This window comes from Clinocottus analis, unplaced genomic scaffold (assembly GCF_023055335.1).
Source record: "Clinocottus analis isolate CAN_PGR_092001 unplaced genomic scaffold, fCliAna1.0.p SCAF_16, whole genome shotgun sequence".
Classification (NCBI taxonomy): Eukaryota; Metazoa; Chordata; class Actinopteri; order Perciformes; family Cottidae; genus Clinocottus; species Clinocottus analis.
The window spans coordinates 18385437-18408387 of NW_027175887.1; the positions used below are offsets into that span (position 1 = coordinate 18385437).

A 22951-nucleotide genomic window follows, 5' to 3' on the forward strand; every position below is an offset into this window, starting at 1 on the left:
AATAAAAACAGAACACGTTAAATGTGTTATTATTAGTATTTTTCTTAACTGGGATTAAATGAATAACCAATATACCCAAATATGTATGTGATGATTCCAAGGCCAAACATTTTATTTTATGAAGATGTATTATTTGGTAAAATGATACATACTCAATACACTAATTTGTATATATTATATATTTGTTTATATCTTTCACATATTTTGTACGTTTATTTTTTTTGGGGTGTAAAGTAAAAATAGATTTTTTAAATATTATTGTATTCCTTATTATGGTGATAAAACGTATCTTTACATATCTGAATTTAATATTTTTTAAATAATCATTTTATTTCGCAATCTCCAAATTAAAAACAGTTTCCAACGTGACCTCTGTGAGGAGAGCCCGAGGGAGATATGATTGACGTGAAGCTTAAACCAATCAAACAAAAGGTCAAAGGAGATTGGCAGAAAATTCTATTCAATGAGGTTTTAGATTAGGTCAGTGGGCGGGATTTACGAGGGGGGCGCTCGTTGCAGGACCTCGGCGGAGCCCGGCTGTTTTTACCTCCCTGTTCTTGTGCGGGAACATTCACACATCGTGAGTACTTACAGGACTTAATTATTGCTTATTTTAAACACACGTATTCGTATTTTTAAGTGGAAAATACTTTGATGATTTATATATTTAAATCGCCCGGCGTCAGCCCGACCCGCCTGAGTTGACCCGGATCACGTGCGCCAGCAGCCCCAGGGCGTTTGAGCAAACCGAGCGCCCCCTTCACCGTGTTTTGTTGTTTCTCCGGCGGTGTGTCGCGCTCGGCCTGTCAAACCCGTGCGTGACTTTTCGCTGGAACGACGAGACGGGAGCTCCAGGGATGCACATGACTAAAAAGTGAGACCCGAATACTGAGGCTTTGTTCCCGATGCCGGGGTTGCTAATGTGATGCCGACGTCGTTTTTTTTCTGGCGGTTTGTTTCGCGTCTCCGTCGCTAAGGAAAACTCGACGCCCGCGCCGAGCTAGCTCCCGTTAGCTGGAGCTAGCTGGCTAGCTGTGTAAGGGGTTTTATTGTTCTGCGTGGAGAATTAAGTCGGTTTCTGTTCGCTGACGGTTGTTTTTTCTTCTGCAGGACGAGGAACACAATGAAACCGCCGTCACAGACCTCCCCTTTAAGCAGCATAGTAAGTAGTGACGGAGGTTATTTATTGGGAAAAGATAACCCGGGTATTAGCAGGGGCGGGGCCAGGGGCGGGGCCAGGCCGTGTAAACACTCAGGGCTCAGCACGAAGCTACGGGGTGCCCTGGGGGCGGGGCCAGGGGCGGGGCCAGGCCGTGTAAACAATCAGGTGGGAGGGGGAGGGGCCAGGTAGGATGTGAACAATATTAAATAAAAATAAAAAAATCCAAACATTAAATCAGCATAGAATGTAATTCTCGGCTTTGGAATCATCACGTACATATTTGTCTTTTTAAATATACATGTTTGATTTTAATTTACTTTAATTTAATCTAATTTAATTACATGTATTTATACTTGAACTCACTTTGAATTCACTTAATTATTATAGACAAAAAATTAAAATGAGCTGCCAATATTTATTAAACTGTAATGACATTGTTTTGCTACAGCAGCATTTATACATACAAGTAAAGCTATAAGATATAAAAATAAGAAAAAAATAATGAGAAAGAATTGAGGTTTCTTTATTATTATTAGTTTGTCCACAGACCTCTATCACAAGATTATTGTTGTTATTGATTAATCTGCTGAATCCTTTGTTAATCGCTTTATAAAATAAAAAATCTTGTTTTTCCCCAAAAAGTTAAAAACACAAATATATTTAGACAAAGAAAGTTTTGCAAACCTTTTGTTCCTCAGAACAATAAATCATTAAATAATGAATCTTTAGGAAATCGTTGGTGATTTTCATATAAATATCATCTTAAAGAAGCTCGTATTGTTGTGCTGTAGCGTTTGTTTTCTTCACAACAACAACAACATTCTCCCGTGTTGCTGCAGGTGTTTGAAGGCGTCTACAACAATGCCCGAATGCTTCACTTCCTCACAGCCGTCGTGGTGAGTAGAGACCTTTAATACTTCATAATCATCTCGAATATGTATTTAATACTTTATAATCCATCTCAAATGTGTATTTAACACTTCATAATTCATCTTGGAAAGATATTTTTATATATTCATCTGAAACATCTGGGTTCTCTCGAGTTCATCACCAACACTACAGTTTACTAGATTACACCTGAACGCACCATGAGAATGTTATCACGTACCTTCATTCAGTGCTCATGTTCACTGAACGGAGCCTGAACGCACCATGAGAGCTTTCTTGTGGTTTCAGGGCTCCACCTGTGATGTGAGGGTGAAGAACGGAGCCGCGTACGAAGGAATCTTCAAGACTTTAAGCTCTCAGGTACAAAATAAACAAACAAACCCAAACAGCTGAGTCCTGACGAGAGGCGATCTGTCGTATTGATCCGTTTCTCTCCGGTCTGCTCAGTGTGAGCTGGCTGTGGACGCCGTGCACAAGCAGAGCGATGGAGACGCAGGAGGAGGAGGAGAGGAAGAGGAAGGCCCGTCCTCTTCCCCTAAGATCGAGGACATCACAGACACGATGATCTTCAGCCCCAGCGACCTGGTGACCATGACGTGCCGCGACGTCGACCTGAACTTTGCCGTCAAAGGTGACAAGTGAACTTTTTTAATCCATTCAATTAGCACTAATCCAACCAGACTCCATTCAGAAAACAAGCGTTTTAAAAAATGTATGTAAAATTTTTAAAAAAGTAAAATTTCAAGCCGATTGTTTTTTGTGACGGAATCCTTCGTCATACACGATGCGTTCAAGGACCGTCAGAAAGATTAAAAAACAACTAATGAGGTGTGTTCATGTTCAGACACCTTCACCGACACGTCCATCAGCTCATCGCGAGTGAACGGGGACCACCGCGAGAAAGTCCTGCAGAGGTGGGACGGGAACGGCAACGGAGAGAACTTTGAGCTGGAGGCGGACACGGTGAGGACACACACACACACACACACACACACACACACACACACACACACACACGGTGAGGACACACACACACACACACACACACACACACACACACACACGGTGAGGACTCGTCCCTCATCTTCACGTCTCTGTCTCCTCTCAGTCTAACGGTTGGGACGCCAACGAGATGTTCAAGTTCAATGAGGAGACGTACGGAGTGAAGTCCACCTACGACGCCAGCCTGTCCATGTACACGTGAGTCAGTCCCGTAGACACACACTCTCATACCTTTAAAAAGCCAACACAAGTTCTTAAAGTGTGTGTGTGTGTGTTTCTCCCAGCATGCCGTTGGAGAAGGGGACCTCCGAGGTCTTCCGGCAGCGGGAGGCGCGCGCCGCCCGGCTGGCTCACGAGATCGAGGGCAGCCTGCAGTACCGCCGCAGGGTTTCCCTGGAGAACGACGAGGGGCGCAGCGAGGAGGACAAGTTCAGCTCGGTGGTGCGGGAGCGCGAGGACCGGGCCAGCCCCGGGTTCACGCCCAGCGCCAGGCAAGTCCTACATGGTTAAAAATCATAAGTTATGGTGAAAAGTCATGTACATTTGATTGTTTGTGTATATTCATTGGTCCTCGTCCTCCAGAATGCATCTCACCTCCCCTCCTCTCCTCAGGGAGGGTAAATACATCCCTCTCCCTCAGCGGGCTCGAGAGATCGGCCTGTCGGGCAGAACCGGCGCCTCCGGCCGCACCGCGGCGCCGCCGTCGTCCTCCAGACACGCGGCGGCGGCGGCGGGCGGCTCGTCCTCGGACCGCAGCAGCCCGCTGTCCCTCCGGTCCGCCTACTCTCCCCACCGGGCCGGCAGCCCGCCGGCGGCCGGCAGCCCGCCCTGCAGCAACCACGCGGCGCCGCACGCCCTCGCTCACCCGACGGCGCCCGGAGACGCCGCGCGCACCGCCGTGAACGGAGGTACCAACCACGACTCCATCTTCTGTCACACACACAGATCATACATCATAGTCACCACAATACTCATGTTTCATTAACATCATGTTCAGCTCAGGTTCATGGATCTCATTCATGACTTTGTTGTTGTTGTTGTTGTTGTTGTTTGTGTCACAGTCACGTCCAGAACTTCCCCCAAAACCCAGAGACTCCAGAGCAGCAGGACCCTGAGGACGCCGAGCAGCCAGACCTCTACAGGTAGAGAGAGAGAGAGAGAGAGAGAGAGAGAGAGAGAGAGAGAGAGAGAGAGAGAGAGAGAGAGAGAGAGAGAGAGAGAGAGAGAGAGAGAGAGAGGTCTAACCCCCCCTACTCTCTCTCTCCCTCTCCCTCCCTCTCTCCCTCTCTCTCTCTCTCTCTCCCTCTCTCTCTCTCTCTCTCTCTCTCTCTCTCTCTCTCTCTCTCTCTCTCTCTCTCCTCTCTCTCTCTCTCTCTCTCTCTCCCTCCCTCTCTCTCTCTCTCTCTCTCTCTCTCTCTCTCAGTCTCTCGGGCTCCTAAAGCCGACGCCCCCTTGGAGCTACTTCCTGTGGGCGGCGGCCCTGTGTTCCTGGACTCCTCCTCCTCCGTCACCATGGCTCCCGGCTCCAAGCCGTCCGGCCCGACGCCGCTGTTCCCCGTGGACGGTGAGACGGGTTCAGATAAACAACAACAACAACAACAACAACCAGCAGCGCAGTAACAGAAGCCACAGGAAGTTTACAGAGAAATAAAAAACTGAATTTCTTTTTTTTCTTAATATATTTTATTTTTATCAAATCAAGTAAAACAATAAAAACATTAAAAAAAAAAAATCAAAATCAAGTTCTCAAATGTTTTTGAAATTACATAAAAAAAAAAAAATGTAGAAAGTGTGTTGACACACCTCCCCGTGTTTTTTCCCAGCATGCAGTGCGTGAACTGTGTCTTCTCTCCACAGTGAACGAGATCCTCAGCTCGGCCGCCAAGGAGAGGACCGACAGTCTGACCGAAGGGAAGAGCTGCAAAGGTGAGCGGGAAACCCCGTTTTATTTTGTTCACCGTGTCCGAGGCGCTCGCCGCTCACGCTGCGCTCTCCGCCCTGCAGCTCCCACGGTGCAGCAGAGGAACCAGCTGGAGGAGCTGCGCAAGTTCGGCAAGGAGTTCAGGGTGAGAGCTGAGGGGTCACGCAGGGTCACGAGGGGTCATAAGGGTTAACACGGGGTGACGAGGGGTCACACAGGGTCACGAAGGGTCATGGGGAGGTCATGGGGGGTCATGGGGGGTCATGAGGGGTCATGAGGGGCTGTGGATGCATGTGTTGGACCCTCAAAGGATGAATATCAGTTTAAATGAGCGTTGTAGTTATTTTATCTTCAGCTCTTCGCCTTTCTGACGGAGCTGAAGCTGTAGTTTACTCTCTCCAAACACACCAGACTCCACTCATAAAAGCAGAGATTTAAGCTCTCACAGCTCAGGAGCTGCTGGTCTCCTGCTGCCTCGGGCTGCTGCTGTGTTTGTGTTGTTGTGTCACAGTGTTGTTGTAAAGTGTTGGTTCAGATCCACTGAAGTCTCACAACAACACAAACACACTAACAGACGGAGGCAGCAGCAGACCAGCAGCTCCTGTTCCCACAGCTTAAATCACTGCTTTTATCAATGGAGTCTGGTGTGTTAGAACAGTTTGGCTTGTTGTCAATAAACACTGTGATCTAGAAGAATACACAGTTTATGACAGAGAAAACTACTATGTACTAATACTACAAACATATGATCTTACTTTCAGTACTTTGCTCCATCTACTGTAGTAGTACACAGACTGTGTAGAAGTACCTCACAGAAACACTTCTAAACATCACAACTTCTCTTTTTTATAACATGGATTCATTTAACAGACACTATTGTTCAAAGTGACTTCCTGTCTTACGTCCTGGTGACTTCCTGTCTAACGTCCTGGTGACTTCCTGTCTTACGTCCTGGTGACTTCCTGTCTAACGTCCTGGTGACTTCCTGTCTAACGTCCTGGTGACTTCCTGTCCGTGTCTCAGCTGCAGCCCACCTCTTCTCCGTCGGCGAACCCGGCATCTGCAGACGCTCCTCCTCACAGCTCCGCCTCCTCCTCTTCCTCCTCCTCCTCCTCCTCCCCCGCGCCGCCCAAACCCGCCTCCTCGGCCCAGGACCTGCAGCCGGTGACGGAGGTCGCCCCGCCCGCCGCGGCCGCCGGGCCCGAGGGCTCGAGCCCCGGCAGCGAGGACGGCCGTCCAGACAGCGGCGAGCGGCCCGAGGCTGCAGCGGCAGCGTGAGTAGAGTGACCGCTACCCAGGAGCATGCTGGGTAGAGCCGTGTGACCGCTTGCTGGTTAGCTTAGCATCGTCATTTCTTTTTTTTTTTTAGGTTTTTTATGGTTTTGTGTGAAATTTTTATGCGGCCATCTTGGAAAAGAGATTCTTTAGGGCGTGATTTAAATTTAGTTTTAATTTTTTATGTATAAATTAATATTTAAACCGCTCTGGTTGCCATTTTCTTGACTAATTCTGACGATTCTTTTAAAAACAATTTGCTGGTTCAGATTTTCTTGATCTCGCATCAACAGCACGAGCAAACGTTTCAGTGACTTTGTGTTTCATGAAATGTACACGTGGTGTTTGTTGTGTTGCTTCCAGACACGTGAAACACTCCACGCTGAACCCCAACGCGAAGGAGTTCCTCCCCGTCAAAGTGAACGTGGTCCAGGTTCCTCCCTTTGCCTCCATCTTTATATTCTTTATTCTCCATCAAGCCTTTCATGTAGAATCACACGCTCGTAAAACTCTGTCGTGACAGAAGCCGGCGCCGACGCCCACTCCTCCCAGGCCGACGCCCCCCAGCCCCTCATTGGTCCTGGCTCCTCCCGGACAGCCAGGGGGCGGAGCCATCTACAGCAACCCACCTGGACACTACCTGTCCTACGTGTCCCCGCTGCACATCCAGGGACACCAGATCCAGGTCTGGAGATTATAAAACATATATAGAGAATATGTATGTATGTATGTGTGTGTATATATATATAAAGAATATATTATTAATACAACTTGTTTACCTCCTCAGGCTCCTCAGATGTACCAGTACACAATGTCGACTGTCAACCAGGGGAAATACCCCAGAGCCAAAGGTACACACACACACACACACACACGCACACGCACACGCACACACACACACACACACACACACACACACACACAGCTAGCTCTCCTCCTGTTGGTTCTCCGTTAGCGGTGCTGCTAACGGTACTAGCGCTCCTCCTGCTCGTCTCAATCACTGATTGGTTGTTCACGGCGTCACATGACCAGCAGCCGGCCTCAGATCAGTGTGTTCCTCGTGCCTGACGGCGTGTTGTGCTGCGTTCAGGGCCCGTGGTGGGGCAGCGTCCGGAGCACCACGCCTCCCAGGCCTCCTCTATGATCTCGGCTGCAGCCTCGGCAGCGGGACCGCCGCTGGTGGCCTCGCCGTACCCCCAGTCCTACCTGCAGTACGGTCAGGTGATCCAGACCCTGCCCCCCCACTACCACGGACAGGTACCACATCCACGAATACATGTAGTCATTTATATAGATATACAACACCACAACACATCTGACTCTACTTCTCTGCTTCACACCTTCAGCCCATGTACTCGATGCTTCAGGGCGGAGCCAGGATGCTGGCCTCCGGCGCGCCCCCCCAGCAGATGGGTCCTCCGGGGCCGCAGTACCCCGGCCAGGCTGAGGGGCCGCAGGGGCCCCAGCAGGCCATGTATGGTGAGCAGGTCCAGTCTCCTACTTCTGTTGGTCCTCTTCAAGGAAAGACACCGACTCAGTTCATCAAGCCAGGGAACGTCCTGCAGATAGTTTAGATTGCAGTTGTGTTTGAATGTTTGAAACACATTTAACCGTTTGAAAATCAAGAAGTATTTTGATCGTGGAGCCCAAAGAACGTTCTCACGGGTTCCTTAACGTTCCGTCTGGTTTCAGCCCAGTCCTTCTCCCACCACGCGGGCGCCCTCCACCACCCTCAGCCCTCCAGCACCCCGACTGGGAACCAGCCCCCCCAGCACACAGCTCCCAGTCCGGGACACAACCAGGTACCCACGGCCCCCGGTTCCGCCTCGTGTGGGCTCAGCTGCTGCTGAAAGCCTCTGTTGTGACCCGGTCTCCCTCTGCCCCCTCAGCCCAGTCAGGCCGGTCCTCAGCCTCAGTCCATGTTCCACTCTGGAGGCCTGCAGGCGCCGACGCCCCCCAACCTGCCGCCGGGCCACAGCTCCCCCCAGGCCTCCTACGCCATGCAGGGCTACAGCCTCCCCCACCAGCCTCTGGCCCACGGCTTCCCCTCCATCAGCCAGCTCACGCAGGTAGCCGTCTTTACACACGCCCCTTTTTCACCGCCATCTTTAGACACGCCCCTTTTTCACCACCATCTTTACACACGCCCCTTTTTCACCACCATCTTTACACACGCCCCTTTTTCACCACCATCTTTAGACACGCCCCTTCTTCTTCATAGTCACATCTCCATCTTTAAAGTATAGGCCGTGTGTTCCTGCAGTATTTGTGTTCCAGTAGTATTTGTGTTCCAGTAGTATTTGTGTTCCAGTAGTATTTGTGGTCCTGCAGTATTTGTGTTCCAGTAGTATTTGTGGTCCTGTAGTATTTGTGGTACTTTGACTGCCGTCCTGAAGTAAAGGCCCGGTTGTGTGTGCAGGCCCACGTTGCAGGCGGTCTCTCTGGACCGCATCACTCTGGGGGTCACGGCCTGCCCCCCGTCATGCTGCACTACGTCCCCCAGCAGGGCGCTGGATCCAACCCCCAACACGGCCCCCAGCAGGGGGCGCCACAGCACTTCTACATCGGACACCCACAAGGTAGAGCACGGCCCGGTCCTGGTCCTGGACCCAGAGTCCACTCTAAGGGTTAAAGAGGCGGAGCGATGCTGCCCTCTAGCGGCAGACGGCAGTAACTACAGAAGTAGTGACGGTTTCTCTTTGTAGTATTTGTACAAAGAGGACGTACTTTACTAAATTATGACTTTTAAAGAATTGTACATTGTATAATATGTACATAAATATATTAAAACATTATGAAAAACCACATGACAAATAGTGCGTCATATAAAATGTTGTCTTACCTTTGAAGATGAAGATGAGTTAATGTTCGTGCTTCCTGTCTCAGCTCTTCAGGTCCAGGCTCACCCGACCCAGCAGCTGTCCTTCCACCCGTCTGCCAACTGAAGCCCGGCTCCTCCCCCTTACACACAGCTCCTCCCCTTCACCTGACTCCGCCCCCTTCCACTGTCTGCCAACTGAACCTCCAGGCCCCTCCCCCTTCCACCTGGCTCCCCCCCCCTTTAATAACATAAACAATGAGTAAACGATAACAACCGAAGCGTCGTACATTCCCGACATGAAACAACGTTTTAAATGTAAATAGGTTTTCTGGCCGAGGGGGCGGAGCTTCTGGCCGAGGGGGCGGAGCTTCTCCTCGCTCCTTTTGGTCCTTTTGCAGACGGAACCAGTTCATTAATAAAACCACTGAATCAAAACCACTCTGTGTGCTGGGACGCTTTGTTTGAGCTAAATGGTTTATTACTTTATGGAAATGTTCAAAAGTTGCAGTTTTATTATTGTTTATTAATCATTAATAACAATATAACAAATTAGTATTAATGTGCTTCTAAACAAAAACATAAGTTCAAGTGGATTCAATTATTAGATTTATTCATATTTATTCATAGTTTCTCATTACTCATGAAGTAAAGAGGTTGAAGAGTTTATTTTTGTAATTCAGATTGAAATATAGTTAAATAAATAAATGACAAAGAGAAATAAAGTTTTGTTGATGTTTAATTGGAAAATAAATCCAATAAAAACATTTCTAGAACAAATAAACAAAAACATAAAACGCTCATTAAAGATTCTCAGGAGTCGTCAGTAAAAAGGATTAATAATAATAATATTAATATCAATCATTCACATTTTTAGAAGTCAAATAAAAATAAATCAGGATTTTAAAAACGATCATAAACAAACTTCTAGAACCTCATACGCTTTATAAACACCGCTACTGCCCCTTTAAGAGCTCTTACTGCCCCTTTAAGAGCTCTTACTGCCCCTTTAAGAGCTCTTACTGCCCCTTTAAGAGCTCTTACTGCCCCTTTAAGAGCTCTTAAAGGGGCAGTAGCGGTGAAGTGAGACGTAGAATGATTGATTATGTCTTTAAGACATAAACCACAGAAGAAGAAGCTCACTGAGGAACGTCTGTCTGAGCTCCGTCCAGGACGTTGACGTAGTTCCCTTCATCATCATCTTCATCATCATCATCATCATCACTGTCGTCATCTTCGTCCTCGCTGTCGCTTTGAGCCGACACATCTGCAGTTGATGCTGCTGGATGATAACATTATTAATAACTAATCTGCTCTCAAACAGGAAGCTGTGGTGAGGTCACATGACCTGAAGCCCCGCCCACTCACCTGTCAGGTGCATCGTCTCCACGTTCAGGTAATCCCTGTCGTCTGGGGGAGGAGACAGTTACCATGACGATCAATACATCAACATGAATTATAAGAGAAATAATAACAATTTTCAATTAAAATGTTAAATCTCACCTTTCTTCTCGGGGACGTTTTCATAATCATGTCGAACGTCTAAACAAACAAAATATTTATTTCAATATATAAATATATATATTGAAATAAACAAATATACAGTCAATCAGAGACGATGGATACTTTAAAATAGACACTTAGATATTATCCAGTAAAGTAGAGGAGATATTAGAGATATGATGAAGATGAAGAAGATGATAAACTGTAAATGTTTAATTCACGAAGATTCTTCAGCAAGTCATGAAAGAAAAAGAAGAAAAACTTTTAACTACGTCCTGAAGTCTGAACGTGTTTCTGTTTTCAAACGGTACCTGAACTCGGCGTGGAGGCTCGACTCTGATTGGTCTCCACTTCAGGCAACACCATGCTGCAGAAACCAGAGAAGAAGAAGAAGAAGAAGAAGAAGAAGAAGAAGAAGAAGAAGAAGAAACCAGAGAAGAAGAAGAAGAAGAAGAAGAAGAAGAAGAAGAAACCAGAGAAGAAGAAGAAGAAGAAGAAGAATAAACCATCAGACATGAAGTCCTTGCAGAAGTGAAAAACCCCAAAGGATCATGGGAAAGAGGAACCCTACATGTAGCCGGGGTCTTCTCCATCACTCTCAGTGTTGATGTAGTCCCCACCTGAGGAAGACCACACATCATCACCATCATCATCATCATCACCATCATCTTCATCTTCATAATAAAGGATTATCATAAATAATCCTCACCGTCAGCTGGATTCTCATAACTGGGATTACTTTCTGGAAGAAAACACATCGTCAGATATAAACATGAACATGTAGAAAGAGAAGAACTGAAGGAACGACGACACGTTGACTGAAGATCAGTTCACAAATATGAGGAATAAAGACAACAACAACAACAACAACAACAACAACAGAATCTGACCCGTTTCTGTGAGGACGAAGGATCCAGGATCAGCTGGAGGAGAACTGGAGGATGAAAACACCTCAGAGGCAAGAAGTCATGTGACCACAAACTATATATACACTATATATACACTATATATATATATATATATATATATATATATATATATATATATATATATATATATATATATATATATATAGTATATATATATATATATATATACACATATATAATCTTGTGACAAACACGTGTTGTGTGTTTGTGTTGTGTGTTTGTGTTCATGTTGTGTGTTCATGTTGTGTGTTCATGTTGTGTGTTCATGTTGTGTGTTCATGTTGTGTGTTCATGTTGTGTGTTCATGTTGTGTGTTCGTGTTGTGTGTTTGTGTTGTGTGTTTGTGTTCATGTTGTGCGTTCATGTTGTGTGTTTGTCGTCACAGCAGACATCAGGACTCACTGGGGGTCCAGGATGGTGGTCAGGTCCGTGCTCAGAGCTGCAAACCAACAAACAGGAAGTGGACTTTGTCAACAACAACAAGAGGAGCGGTCTGACTCTGTGGCGGTGCGTTCATGGTCTCATCGTGTTTTAATCACCAGACATCATTCATATTAATATCATTGTTCATGTTTCATTTATCAATAAAGTTATTTCATGAGGTTCAATCACAGACTCACGCTGGTGGACGACTCTGAAGGAAGAGGATCTGAAGAAAGATCAGGATCAGAAGAAAAGATTCAGCGAGCGCCTCAGTTAAAACTCTCACACCATCATCATCATCATCATCATCAGACTCACGGCAGGTCGTCCTCGGGGGCGTGGCCCTGCCGTATGGACCCTGCGGGGAGGAAGCAGAGAGAGGTCATGTGATGTCACTCGGCGGCGTGAGACTGAAGCTGAGCGGCGCCGCACCCGGAGGCCCTCGACAGCGCAGACACACGGCAGCCAGCAGGACCACGGAGACCAAGACGGAGGCCGCCAGAACCCAGAAGAACCAGGAGACGGCCATGTTGCACCTGAGGAGACAGCGAAGACCTTCAAAATAAAAGACTTTAAATATCAGAGGCAAAAGTTATTTATTGTTAAGACTTCTGTGAAATACAAAAATAGGACTTTAACTCAGAGATCTATATGTATGTGTGTGTGTATGTATGTTTATATTATATATATATATATATATATATATATATATATATATATATATATATATATATATATATATATATTTTTTAACCAAAGTTTTGCGACTTCCATTTCTTTCTCCTCAGACGTCGTCGTGGCGTCACAGGAAGTAAAATCATGTGACACGTGGCGCTGATATCCTGCACCGTCACTTTACTGCAGTACAAGTACTACGATCACACTGGAAATACTGCATAGGAGTTTAATGAAGAATGTTTCAGTAAAACTCGCTTAAAAAAATATCTGATGAATGTAGAACGTAGCATGAAGGTACAAGTACCTCACATGTGTACTTCAGCAGCACATATTATATATATATTATATATATATAATATATATATAATATATTATATATATATATATGTTATATATAATATATTATATATATATATATGTTATATATAATATATTATATATATATATGTTATATATAATATATTATATATATATATATGTTATATATAATATATATATATATATATATTTCATCTTCTCTCAGAGATCTGAATCACTTCCTGTGACTCACAAACGTTTGAGTTGTTTAGAGTTTGACTTTTTTATTTCCCCTCAAAACAAAACTCTGAAAGATTAAAATATTAAAAATTAAGACATTAAAAGATTAAAAAGGAAAAGATTAAAAAATTAAAACATTAAAAGATTAAAAGCAACTGGAGTTATAAAAAAAGAGTAAAAAAGAACGGACGTGAGACAGGAAGTCATTAAAGAACCAAGAGGATGAAATGTGTTCATTTAAACTTTATACCTATTAAACTATACACATGTGTATATATATATATATAAATATATATATATATATACATATATGTATATATACATACATATATGTGTATTATATATATACACATATACATATACATACATATATATACATATATATATATATATATACACACACATATATATACATATATATATATATATATACACATATATATATATACACATATATGTATATATGTATAGTACTTTATGGTCATTTAGAGTCAAACAGACCATAATAAGGGGACTCTTTAAGGGCGGGGCTACAGGGTGAGTGACAGGTCACAACGACGTACTTATTCACATTATTATATTAGTAAAGAGTACAACATTTACTCTGACATGTACTTGAAGTATGAAGTCGTAGTAAAAGTAAAAGTATTGCTCGTCTTCAACACTTAGAAATTTACTTGTATCACAGTATTTGTACTTTTTCTTCAGTGTGAAGTACTTCAATACTTCAGTGCTGTTGAATAAAAGTACTTCTTCATCTGAACGGTCGGTGACCCAGAGGCCCAGGTGCATGCTGGGAACCCTCCATCACGCACGAAGGCCACGGACGATGAAGAGGAGGAAGAGGAGGACTCACCAGGAGACTCGAGGACGGCGGTGTCTCTGCGACGAGGACGATGAAGAGGTCGAGGACGAGGAAGAGGAGGAAGAGGTCGGGTGCTGCTGGTCTCGTGTCCCTGAAGGATCCGGTCCTGATGAGGCGCCTACAGCCCGCGGGCCGCCGCCATGACCCGACACGCCTTCACCCGGGTTCTGATCCAGAGCTTCAGCGCCTCCACCGCGAAACCCGTCAGCACGCCGGAGGAGACGAAGACTCAAAGACTCAAAGACTCAAAGACACCCGAAGAGGCCCGAGCAGCTGGTGGTTCTGGACGCCGCCGTGTGGACCCGGCGAGGCGCGTTGACGATGTAACCGACGCTGGAAACTCGAGAAACGATTTTCACACCAGCTCCTCCGACCAATCAGAAGCCTCGAAGCTGCAGCGCTGCTGGAAACCGCCTGAACATCCTGCCGCTCACAGGAAACCACAGCTCCTCTCCTCTGCACCTCCACGCCTCGCTCGCCCTGTGGGGGAGAGAGAGAGAGAGACGCCAGATCTGGGTCGCTCTCCCTCCAATGAGGTCGTGCAGTTGGAGGTGATGATGTCATCAACAGAAAGCACAGCGCGAACGACAAGACGCCGACGAAAGAAAAGCAAGACGTGCAAAAACAACAAAGAAATCAAAATGGCAACGGACCAAAAAACTACAGAGAAATAAAAATATTAAAACGCTGGAGACGAACCTGCTGCTGCCTCGTGAAGATGAAGTCATGTGAACATGAGTTTTATTAACATTACACTTTCTTTAAAGTCACGTTGAAGGCTGAAAGAAGATGATCAGGAAGTGAAGAGCGCACGGCATCCATCTTGTTTGTAGTCAGAGGAAGAGGAAGAAGAGGAGGTTCCACTAATAGACTCCTGTGTCCTCCTGAGTCCTGATGCGATGCTTCTCTCCTGGTGTCTCTCTAGAGGTCAGCAGGTCTTCTAGAGGTCAGAAGGTCCTCTAGAGGTCAGAAGGTCTTCTAGAGGTCAGAAGGTCCTCTAGAGGTCAGCAGGTCTTCTAGAGGTCAGAAGGTCCTCTAGAGGTCAGAAGGTCTTCTAGAGGTCAGAAGGTCTTCTAGAGGTCAGAAGGTCCTCTAGAGGTCAGAAGGTCTTCTAGAGGTCAGAAGGTTCCTCTAGAGGTCAGCAGGTCTTCTAGAGGTCAGATCCTCCAGCTGCAGAGGAGGGTCACATGGTCACATGGTCACATGGTCACATGTGACCATGTGACCATACGAGCTCACTGCAGGCCGAGCTCTGAAGCCACGGCCTGCTGGTACACTGTGTACTTTATATATCAAGTACATCAGTGTGTATACTTTGATTTACATTGTTTCACTCTTCATTTAGTTTTCTTAAATTAAATACAATATTTTATTGTATATATGGAGTCATTTTTCATACTAAACATTTGTATTTCTCCTATGTAACTTAGAATAAATATAGATACAAATATGTATATATATATAAATAAATATATATGAATATATATATATATATGTATATAATATAATATATTTATATCTATCTTTTCTGTGAATAAACCTGCTACATTTCCATCCAGATCAAACACGCGTGACGAGTTAATTTCTGTTTAATAGTTTCACAAAAAATAATAATATTCTTCTTGTAAAATAATTTGCGGTTCACAAACAGCTTGAATATTAACTTCATGTCCCAGAGTTCAGCTGTGCTCAGAGACAGAAACATGTTTGTAAAAGATAAATATGAGGAAGAGGAGTCTGAGCTCTTCCTCTGCTAGAGTTTGAATCCATGAAACAGATGAAAGCTTCATGAAGCGGCTCCTCCGGCTCAGACCTGCAGGGGGCGCTGACGGGCTGAGCCTGAGCCGCTGCACCAAACCAAATCAAAAACTTCCCTCAGTCGTCGCCGCGTTGCAGCGGAACATAATATCATAAAAAAGTAGGATTTCAGGAATTTAAAAAGGCGAGTCCAGAACACTCAGCAGGTCCGGGAGGAGGAACCGGCAGAACCGACAGAACCGACAGAACCGGGTCAGATCAGAACGCTGGAGACCGGGACCCGGGTGGAGCGGCCGCTCTTTGGGACCACGATGGGCTCGTCCTCTGGGAACAAACAACAACAACAACAACAAGTGTGTTCATTCTGCTGCTCGCTGATCACACACTTCAACACAAATGTCCAGGAATACAAAAATCATCAATTTTCACAACATTTCAAAGACCAAACGTTTAGTGAATGTGAACATGAAACTATTTCAAAATGACTGCCGGTCACATGACAATAAATGATGACGTCATAGTTCCACTGAGCTCAGAGTTTAATGTTTAACACCTTCGGGTTCTTTTGAGGATTTTAAATGACATAAAATGAAATTACAATTTTCATTTTCATTTTTCGCAGCTTGTGTTTCCAGAAGCGGTGCGTTCAAGGGCCGTTGGGAACGCGGCGCTCTGGCGGTTGTGTTCAACCGTGTCAGAGGGAGCGGTCCCGGGGTCCGGTTCTGGGTCGCTCGGTCCGGGCCGGCTCACCTGAGGCGGGGTTCTCGGCCCGGTGCCGGTCTCTCTCGATGAAGAGCGCGGTGGCGAGGAAGAAGCCGCCGCCGATCACCGCCACGAAGGAGCAGAGCAGCAGAGACAGCTGCAGCGAGCGGAACTGCCACAGGAAGGAGTCAGAGCGCCGCAGGAAGTCCGACACCTGAGGACACGAGGACACAGGTACGAGGACACAGGTACTAGGACACAGGTACTAGGACACAGGTACGAGGACACAGGTACGAGGACACAGGTACTAGGACACAGGTACTAGGACACAGGTACTAGTACTTCATGAAGGACACAGGTACTAGGACACAGGTACTAGGACACAGGTACTAGTACTTCATGAAGGACACAGGTACTAGGACACAGGTACTAGGACACAGGTACTAGGACACAGGTACGAGGACACAGGTACTAGTACACAGGTACGAGGACACAGGTACTAGTACTTCATGAAGGACACAGGTACTAGTACTTCATGAAGGACACAGGTACTAGGACACCGGTACTTCATGTGGATGATGTCATACATGTACAGGTATATAATACACTGCAGTACCACTCCGATGAGGTAGGGGCTGCCGGCGTCTCCCAGCAGGTGAGAGATGACGATCTGAAACGCTTCAGCTGTGGAGCGACGAGTCGGCACGACGACGTACTGGTAAACAACAACAACAACAAGGTTACTTATTTATCACTTACAGGTAAACATCTTCTGGATGACACAAGAAAAAATGGATCTAAGAGCAAATAAAAGGGCTAAAAATATAAAATAATGTTTTCCAAAGATTTATATTCTCATGAGCTTCAGAAAAGTATCAAAACAATTAAACTATGAATAATAAAAATTAGAGTAAGAAACAATATAAATAATTTAAACGAAGAGATTTAAATAAATACAAATAATTAAAAAGACGACGTCATTAAAACGGCGCCTGTTCCTTTAAGAGAACCAACCAGCAGGATGTCGGCCACGATGGCCCAGTTCATGGACAGGAAGGTCTCTCCGAGGAAGATGAAGACCTGAGGGGACGAAGAGGAAACATCACATCACCGTCATCATCATCACTTCCTCCTCATCTCCATGGTGACAGACTCACGTAGGTTGCCACGGTGCTGGCCTGAGCGCACACGATGGCGAGGTAGAGGAACGGCGCCGACAGCAGCAGCCCGGTGGCGCAGACCAGCGGGTCGGCTCGGGCCGTCCTCGTCCTCAGCTGCCGGCTGAGCTGCACGCCGCTGGCCACGCCCAGAACACCTGTCACACAGGTGATCACGCCGAAGATCAAGCTGGAGGGGGGCAGAGTCTTTAATCAACCAGTGAACAGGAAGTGACCACATATGGACTAGGAGGAGACCTGTCAATCACCTGGTAGCCCCGCCCCTAAAGCCTCCCCATATTATGGTCTGTTTGACTCTAACAGACCATAATGTACTAAATGAACATCATGCTGTATAGAAGAAGACTAGAAACTAGAGATTGAGACATAAACTCATGTTTACAATGTTTACTGAGGGAATACATCAAGAGAGAAGTAGAGTCACTTATATAGACTTCTATACAACCAGAGGAGTCGCCCCCTGGTGGTCAGGAGAGAGAATGCAGCTTCAACACATGAAGCATAGACTTCTATACAACCAGAGGAGTCGCCCCCTGGTGGTCAGGAGAGAGAATGCAGCTTTAACACATGAAGCATAGACTTCTATACAACCAGAGGAGTCGCCCCCTGGTGGTCAGGAGAGAGAATGCAGCTTTAACACATGAAGCATAGACTTCTATACAACCAGAGGAGTCGCCCCCTGGTGGTCAGTGCGTACCTGTCCGAGGAGGCGCAGTTCCCCTCCACACAGGGCGGCCGCTCTCCGGTGAACACGGCGGCTCTGAACAGGAAGGTCGGCGCCCAAAGAGCCAGAGAGCCGGTGACGAACGCCACCGCGGTGAAGCCGAAGGTGGACAGCACGAAGCTGTAGCTGCAGAGAAGCGACACGTCTCATCAGTTCAGAACTTTCTGCTTCCAGGTGGTTTCATGTCGTTGGGCGACACCTGCAGGTGCACCTACTTCCTGCTGAGCGCCTGCAGGTCCGTCAGCCAGCCGGTCCGCTGCAGGTGGTGGTCCGGTCGGTCCTCGATGGCGCCTCGTTTAGGCTCCTGGACCACGAAGAGCAGCAGCAGCACGGCCAGCAGACCCAGACCCGGGGTCACCTGAGGGGGAGGAGCTCACAGGTGAGGAGCTTACAGGTGAGGCGTAACGGGAAGTGCTAGTAACGTTAGCAGCACCGCTGACGTAAGATGGGAGGCTCACCCTCAGAGCCCAGTGCCAGTCCTGAGCCGCAGTGCTGACTTGAGACCCCACGATGTACCCGAGACCGCTGCCGGGAGAAGAGACCACATCACCATCACGTGGGACACTTCCTGTTTGAGCTTCTGAGCCACCGTCCGTCACAGAGCTCACCGGAAGATTTGTTTTCTCGCGTCATTGTTTGGATCAATAAGCAAGTCACAGCAAAGTGATCACAGAACGGGAACAAAGATCGTAGAAGTCAACCATCTTTAAAAGATAGAGGATTTATCAACTGATGAACATAAAGTCACACGTGTATATAAATATATATAAATAAACGTAGCCCACCTGCCCACCGGGATGGCGAAGTAGAAGACAGAGAGCATGTTGGTGCGCTGCCCCTTCACGTACAGGTCTGCGATGATGGTGGGAGCGATGGTGGAGTAACTGGCCTCGCCCACGCCCACCAGACCACGAGTCACCAGCAGGACCCAGAAGTGCTGCAAGAGACGAGTCAACAGACGAGTCAACAGACGAGTCAACGGACGAGTCAACGGACAGCTCCTACCCCCAAAGACGTGAGCCTCTTTGGGGGTAGGAGCTGGTTGGAGTCACTAGAGGGACTCGTCTCTTTGGGGGTCACTAGAGGGACTCGTCTCCTTAAGGATGTCACTAGAGGGACTTGTCTCCTTAAGGGGTCACTAGAGGGACTTGTCTCCTTAAGGGGTCACTAGAGGGACTTGTCTCCTTAAGGATGTCACTAGAGGGACTCACCTCTTTAGGGGTCACAAGAGGGACTTGTCTCTTTAAGGGGTCACTAGAGGGACTTGTCTCTTTGGGGGTCACTAGAGGGACTCGTCTCTTTGGGGGTCACTAGAGGGACTCGTCTCTTTGGGGGTCACTAGAGGGACTCGTCTCTTTGGGGGTCACTAGAGGGACTCGTCTCTTTGGGGGTCACTAGAGGGACTCGTCTCTTTGGGGGTCACTAGAGGGACTCGTCTCTTTGGGGGTCACTAGAGGGACTCACCTCTTTGGGGGTCACTAGAGGGACTCACCTCTTTGGGGGTGTAGGAGCTGGCGAGCGTCACCAGAGACCAGAAGGTGATGCCGAAGCTCATGATGTACTTCCTGTTGTAGCGGTCGCCCAGGTAACCGAAGACCGGAGCCAGGAACATGTAGCTGCAGATGAACACTGAGCAGAGCTCCAGAGTTTATTCTGAGGACTCTGCATTCAGACTTCAGCAGAAATAGATCCATACATTTCATGTTATTCTTATAGATCAATATTTAATGGTCAGTTCTCACCCGTTTGAAGCAGACCGGACTTCTCATCATCGATCCCAAAGTAGTGCTCGATGTCGGGGAGAACGCCTGAAGAGACAACAACAACAACAACAACAACAACCATATTTATCTTGTTTGTATCTCAACTGAATCTGTTGTGATCAATATGATTTGTTTAAAACTCATATCACTTGAAGCCGCAAAGTGAAGCCGCATTTTTATTTTCATAAATATTTTCATAAATTCTCTCCTCTGATTGGCCGAGGCCCCCGTTCTCTCCTCTGATTGGCCGAGGCCCCCGTTCTCTCCTCTGATTGGCCGAGGCCCCCGTTCTCTCCTCTGATTGGCCGAGGCCCCCGTTCTCTCCTCTGATTGGCCGAGGCCCCCGTTCTCTCCTCTGATTGGCCGAGGCCCCCCCAGGTGCTCGTTACCTGCCACGGTGAAGCGGTCCATGTAGTTGAGCAGGTTGATGTAACAGAGGATGAGGACGGTGATCAGCGCCCGGCTCTTCGTCACGCCGCTGGGCGGTGTCTCCTCCGTCGTCCGCTCAGCCGCCGCGCCGCCGCCGGCCGGCTCCTCCGCCTCGCTGTCATCAGAGAAGAACGGGACCGAGTCCGCCGCCGTCTCGCCAAGAGACATGGCCGCTGAGGATCAATACAGACGATCAATACTGACAATAAACCCTCAAATTTTTCAGAGTCTCTTTCCTGCTGAAATCCTTGAAGGAACCCGGAGTGACCTCATCGACTGAGGTGTAATGCAGGAGCACCCCAGGGTTCCCCTGTAGGACCTCTACTGTTCACTTCTACACTCACGACCTGCCGGCGGTCTGCAGCCAGCGGAAAACAAGAGGAAGAAGAGGAAGGAGGATGAAGAAGAGGAAGGAGAGGAGCAAGTGAAACCAGTCATGTGATCACATGACTGGTTTCACTCAGTCATGTGATGACATCAACACACGCTGCTGTTGTCGTGTAGTTGTGTGTCGTTGTGTGTAGTTGTGTGTCCATCAGTCAGAATAATTAATATAAGAGTTTAACCTGTAATAAATTATTCAGTTAAAGCAGATAATTCTGTATTTTTTTTTATAAATCTATTAATTTATTTTGTTTTATTTCATTAGAATGTTGCATCTCATAAATATCAATAATAATTTAATGCTTTGTAAATAATTAAGTTTCAGGGCTGAAACTATGAAAACACATTTTAGTTTATTGTCACAGAAACCAGAAAATGTTCAAATTTAACATTATAGAATCAAACTAATAAGCAATCACTAATGATTAATTTATAATATTTAATAACTAACAATTAGTCGTTGCGGATTAAAAATCTGTTTTCTGTTACAGATCAATAATATTTGTTTAATAAGAGGATGCATTACATTACAGACACAAAAACACTTCATTATTCTAGTAATGTATTGTTTAGTTTTATCTTTAATATTTTAATCAATGATCAAACATTTGCAGACACTTTTCTAATAAATCTGACATTGATGTTGTAATAATGTCTTTGATTAATGACGTCACATTGCATGGTGAGCTGCTGGGTAAAAAGGGAGGAGCCTGGACTGTCATCGATCAGAGCTATCGGCAGGTGATCAGATCCCCACGTGCACGCGCAGCCGCACAACGCCCCTGAAGAAGCGCAACAGCTAGCAGAGGTCACGACACGCCAGACTCCATTCACCTTTCTGCTCGTTTTATCTCGTTTGCTTCTAAACTTACGCAACGTTAGTTTTGACCTGTTGCGCAATCCTTTGCGACATGTTTAGAGGCCTTCTGGTGAATTCGGCGACTTAAAGTCGATCACTTTCCAAGAAGTATCCAGACACTGAGGGGAAGGTCCCGCCAGACTCCATTCAGGTTTCTGCGAGTTTAATGCGCACAGCTGGACAACGAACCGCACGTACTGTATAACAGATAATGTTATATTTATACATAAGGTGATCGATTCGGCTGACAAGTTAGATGATTTAAACTAAAGCATATCATTTTAAACGTTTATTTAAACTTTTGCCAATCTGGGCCTGTAAGCCAAGACGAGGAACAAACGCGCCACTAAATCCGCGCAGTGTTGAATGGAGTCTGGTTTGTGGAGGAGCGCGAGAGCAGCGAAGTGGAGTTCATTCTCTTCTTTTCTTCTTTACAACACGTGTCAGGAAACTACAACTAAACGAGGTTTTCCTGAAAAGTCCCTATTTACTGTAAACAGTGCAGCTTGTTGTTGTTGTGTTGTTGTTTACCTGCTGGATGACGCTTCTTCTTCTTCTTCCTGCCGCCGCTGCTGAATGTCTTCTGCTGTGAACGTTATTCACGACACATGTCGACGGTTTACGGTTCAGAGACAAGCAAACAAACTAAACTGTTTCCTCGTAAACAAAACGAGTGTTTACTTCAGAGATGACAATTCTGCACCGCCGCCATGTTGGATCTGACTGGACTTCCGGTCCGCAGCGCACATGACCGTCTTATAGCGAGTCACGTGACGGAAACACGTGGTCGTCTCATCAGAGGCTGTTTACATTGCACCTGCACTGTAAATAATATTAATTATTTAATTAATGTTCGGTAAAAACATTAAAAACAAAAACATTAACATAAAGACGTAAATTATTAAATTGGATTTTTTTTAGGATAAATATGCTAATTACAATATTTATGAAATAACTTTTTTTTGTACGAAATTACTTATTTATTTTTTTCTATTTATTAATTCCCGGATAGAAGTTTACCACGAAAGTAACAATTACTACACTATTCACTAAATACTATATTTACTCCAGTACTACTAGTATGTAATTTAAGTATTTTTTACCTCATTTTAGTTTCATATATAAATTACATTTAAGACGTTTTTTTTTTACA

The 22951-nt window shown here is 46.1% G+C and overlaps 3 protein-coding genes and 1 long non-coding RNA gene across 5 annotated transcripts; 1 reads left to right on the top strand and 3 right to left on the bottom strand.

The window, feature by feature from the left end:
• The first annotated feature begins 416 nt into the window (after nucleotides 1-416).
• Nucleotides 417-9507, top strand: LOC137786536 (ataxin-2-like protein). 2 transcript variants are annotated; one of them, XM_068578468.1, is made up of 24 exons: nucleotides 417-580; nucleotides 687-874; nucleotides 1111-1162; nucleotides 2002-2058; nucleotides 2339-2410; nucleotides 2498-2681; nucleotides 2895-3013; nucleotides 3159-3250; nucleotides 3337-3547; nucleotides 3669-3960; nucleotides 4114-4194; nucleotides 4476-4616; nucleotides 4910-4978; nucleotides 5057-5118; nucleotides 5997-6247; nucleotides 6612-6681; nucleotides 6772-6933; nucleotides 7036-7099; nucleotides 7339-7505; nucleotides 7595-7727; nucleotides 7941-8050; nucleotides 8138-8317; nucleotides 8668-8827; nucleotides 9135-9507. In XM_068578468.1, exons 2-24 carry the CDS (start codon nucleotides 858-860, stop codon nucleotides 9191-9193), a joined length of 2805 nt encoding a protein of 934 aa, XP_068434569.1. In that variant the 5' UTR covers nucleotides 417-580; nucleotides 687-857; the 3' UTR covers nucleotides 9194-9507. The 2 variants fall into 2 exon arrangements, with proteins under 2 accessions (XP_068434569.1, XP_068434570.1); XM_068578469.1 differs by lacking the exon at nucleotides 687-874.
• A 423-nt stretch (nucleotides 9508-9930) lies between these two features.
• Nucleotides 9931-11533, bottom strand: LOC137787084 (E3 ubiquitin-protein ligase RNF34-like). The gene is made up of 7 exons (XM_068579334.1): nucleotides 11460-11533; nucleotides 11279-11311; nucleotides 11141-11189; nucleotides 10881-10936; nucleotides 10570-10608; nucleotides 10435-10476; nucleotides 9931-10348 (listed from the first exon to the last, which is right to left on the bottom strand). The coding sequence occupies exons 4-7, from the start codon at nucleotides 10933-10935 to the stop codon at nucleotides 10206-10208; spliced, it is 279 nt and encodes a 92-aa protein (XP_068435435.1). The 5' UTR covers nucleotide 10936; nucleotides 11141-11189; nucleotides 11279-11311; nucleotides 11460-11533; the 3' UTR covers nucleotides 9931-10205.
• A 166-nt stretch (nucleotides 11534-11699) lies between these two features.
• LOC137787035 (uncharacterized) lies at nucleotides 11700-14907 on the bottom strand. Its single transcript, XR_011077609.1, has 5 exons — nucleotides 13993-14907; nucleotides 12354-12457; nucleotides 12240-12279; nucleotides 12119-12147; nucleotides 11700-11937 (listed from the first exon to the last, which is right to left on the bottom strand). It is a non-coding gene; the product is annotated as an uncharacterized lncRNA (long non-coding RNA).
• A 515-nt stretch (nucleotides 14908-15422) lies between these two features.
• On the bottom strand, nucleotides 15423-22527 carry spns1 (SPNS lysolipid transporter 1, lysophospholipid). The gene is made up of 13 exons (XM_068579257.1): nucleotides 22330-22527; nucleotides 20516-20728; nucleotides 20106-20171; nucleotides 19856-19992; nucleotides 19149-19300; nucleotides 18822-18888; nucleotides 18579-18721; nucleotides 18337-18489; nucleotides 17619-17808; nucleotides 17476-17541; nucleotides 17078-17176; nucleotides 16510-16675; nucleotides 15423-16083 (listed from the first exon to the last, which is right to left on the bottom strand). The coding sequence occupies exons 2-13, from the start codon at nucleotides 20721-20723 to the stop codon at nucleotides 16013-16015; spliced, it is 1518 nt and encodes a 505-aa protein (XP_068435358.1). The 5' UTR covers nucleotides 20724-20728; nucleotides 22330-22527; the 3' UTR covers nucleotides 15423-16012.
• Nucleotides 22528-22951: the final 424 nt, after the last annotated feature.

Coding starts and splice junctions, on each gene's coding strand:
- LOC137786536 (XM_068578468.1), top strand. Junction 4,979..5,056: donor CGAAGGGAAGAGCTGCAAAG/GTGAGCGGGAAA, acceptor TCCGCCCTGCAG/CTCCCACGGTGCAGCAGAGG. Junction 6,934..7,035: donor TCCAGGGACACCAGATCCAG/GTCTGGAGATTA, acceptor TTACCTCCTCAG/GCTCCTCAGATGTACCAGTA.
- LOC137787084 (XM_068579334.1), bottom strand. CDS start 10,935: ATGGTGTTGCCTGAAGTGGAGACCAATCAGAGTCGAGCCTCCACGCCG. Junction 10,477..10,569: donor AAACGTCCCCGAGAAGAAAG/GTGAGATTTAAC, acceptor CTCCTCCCCCAG/ACGACAGGGATTACCTGAAC. Junction 10,349..10,434: donor GGAGACGATGCACCTGACAG/GTGAGTGGGCGG, acceptor GTTATCATCCAG/CAGCATCAACTGCAGATGTG.
- spns1 (XM_068579257.1), bottom strand. CDS start 20,723: ATGTCTCTTGGCGAGACGGCGGCGGACTCGGTCCCGTTCTTCTCTGAT. Junction 19,301..19,855: donor GCTCCTACACCCCCAAAGAG/GTGAGTCCCTCT, acceptor CGTCTCTTGCAG/CACTTCTGGGTCCTGCTGGT. Junction 18,722..18,821: donor ACTGGCACTGGGCTCTGAGG/GTGAGCCTCCCA, acceptor CCTCCCCCTCAG/GTGACCCCGGGTCTGGGTCT.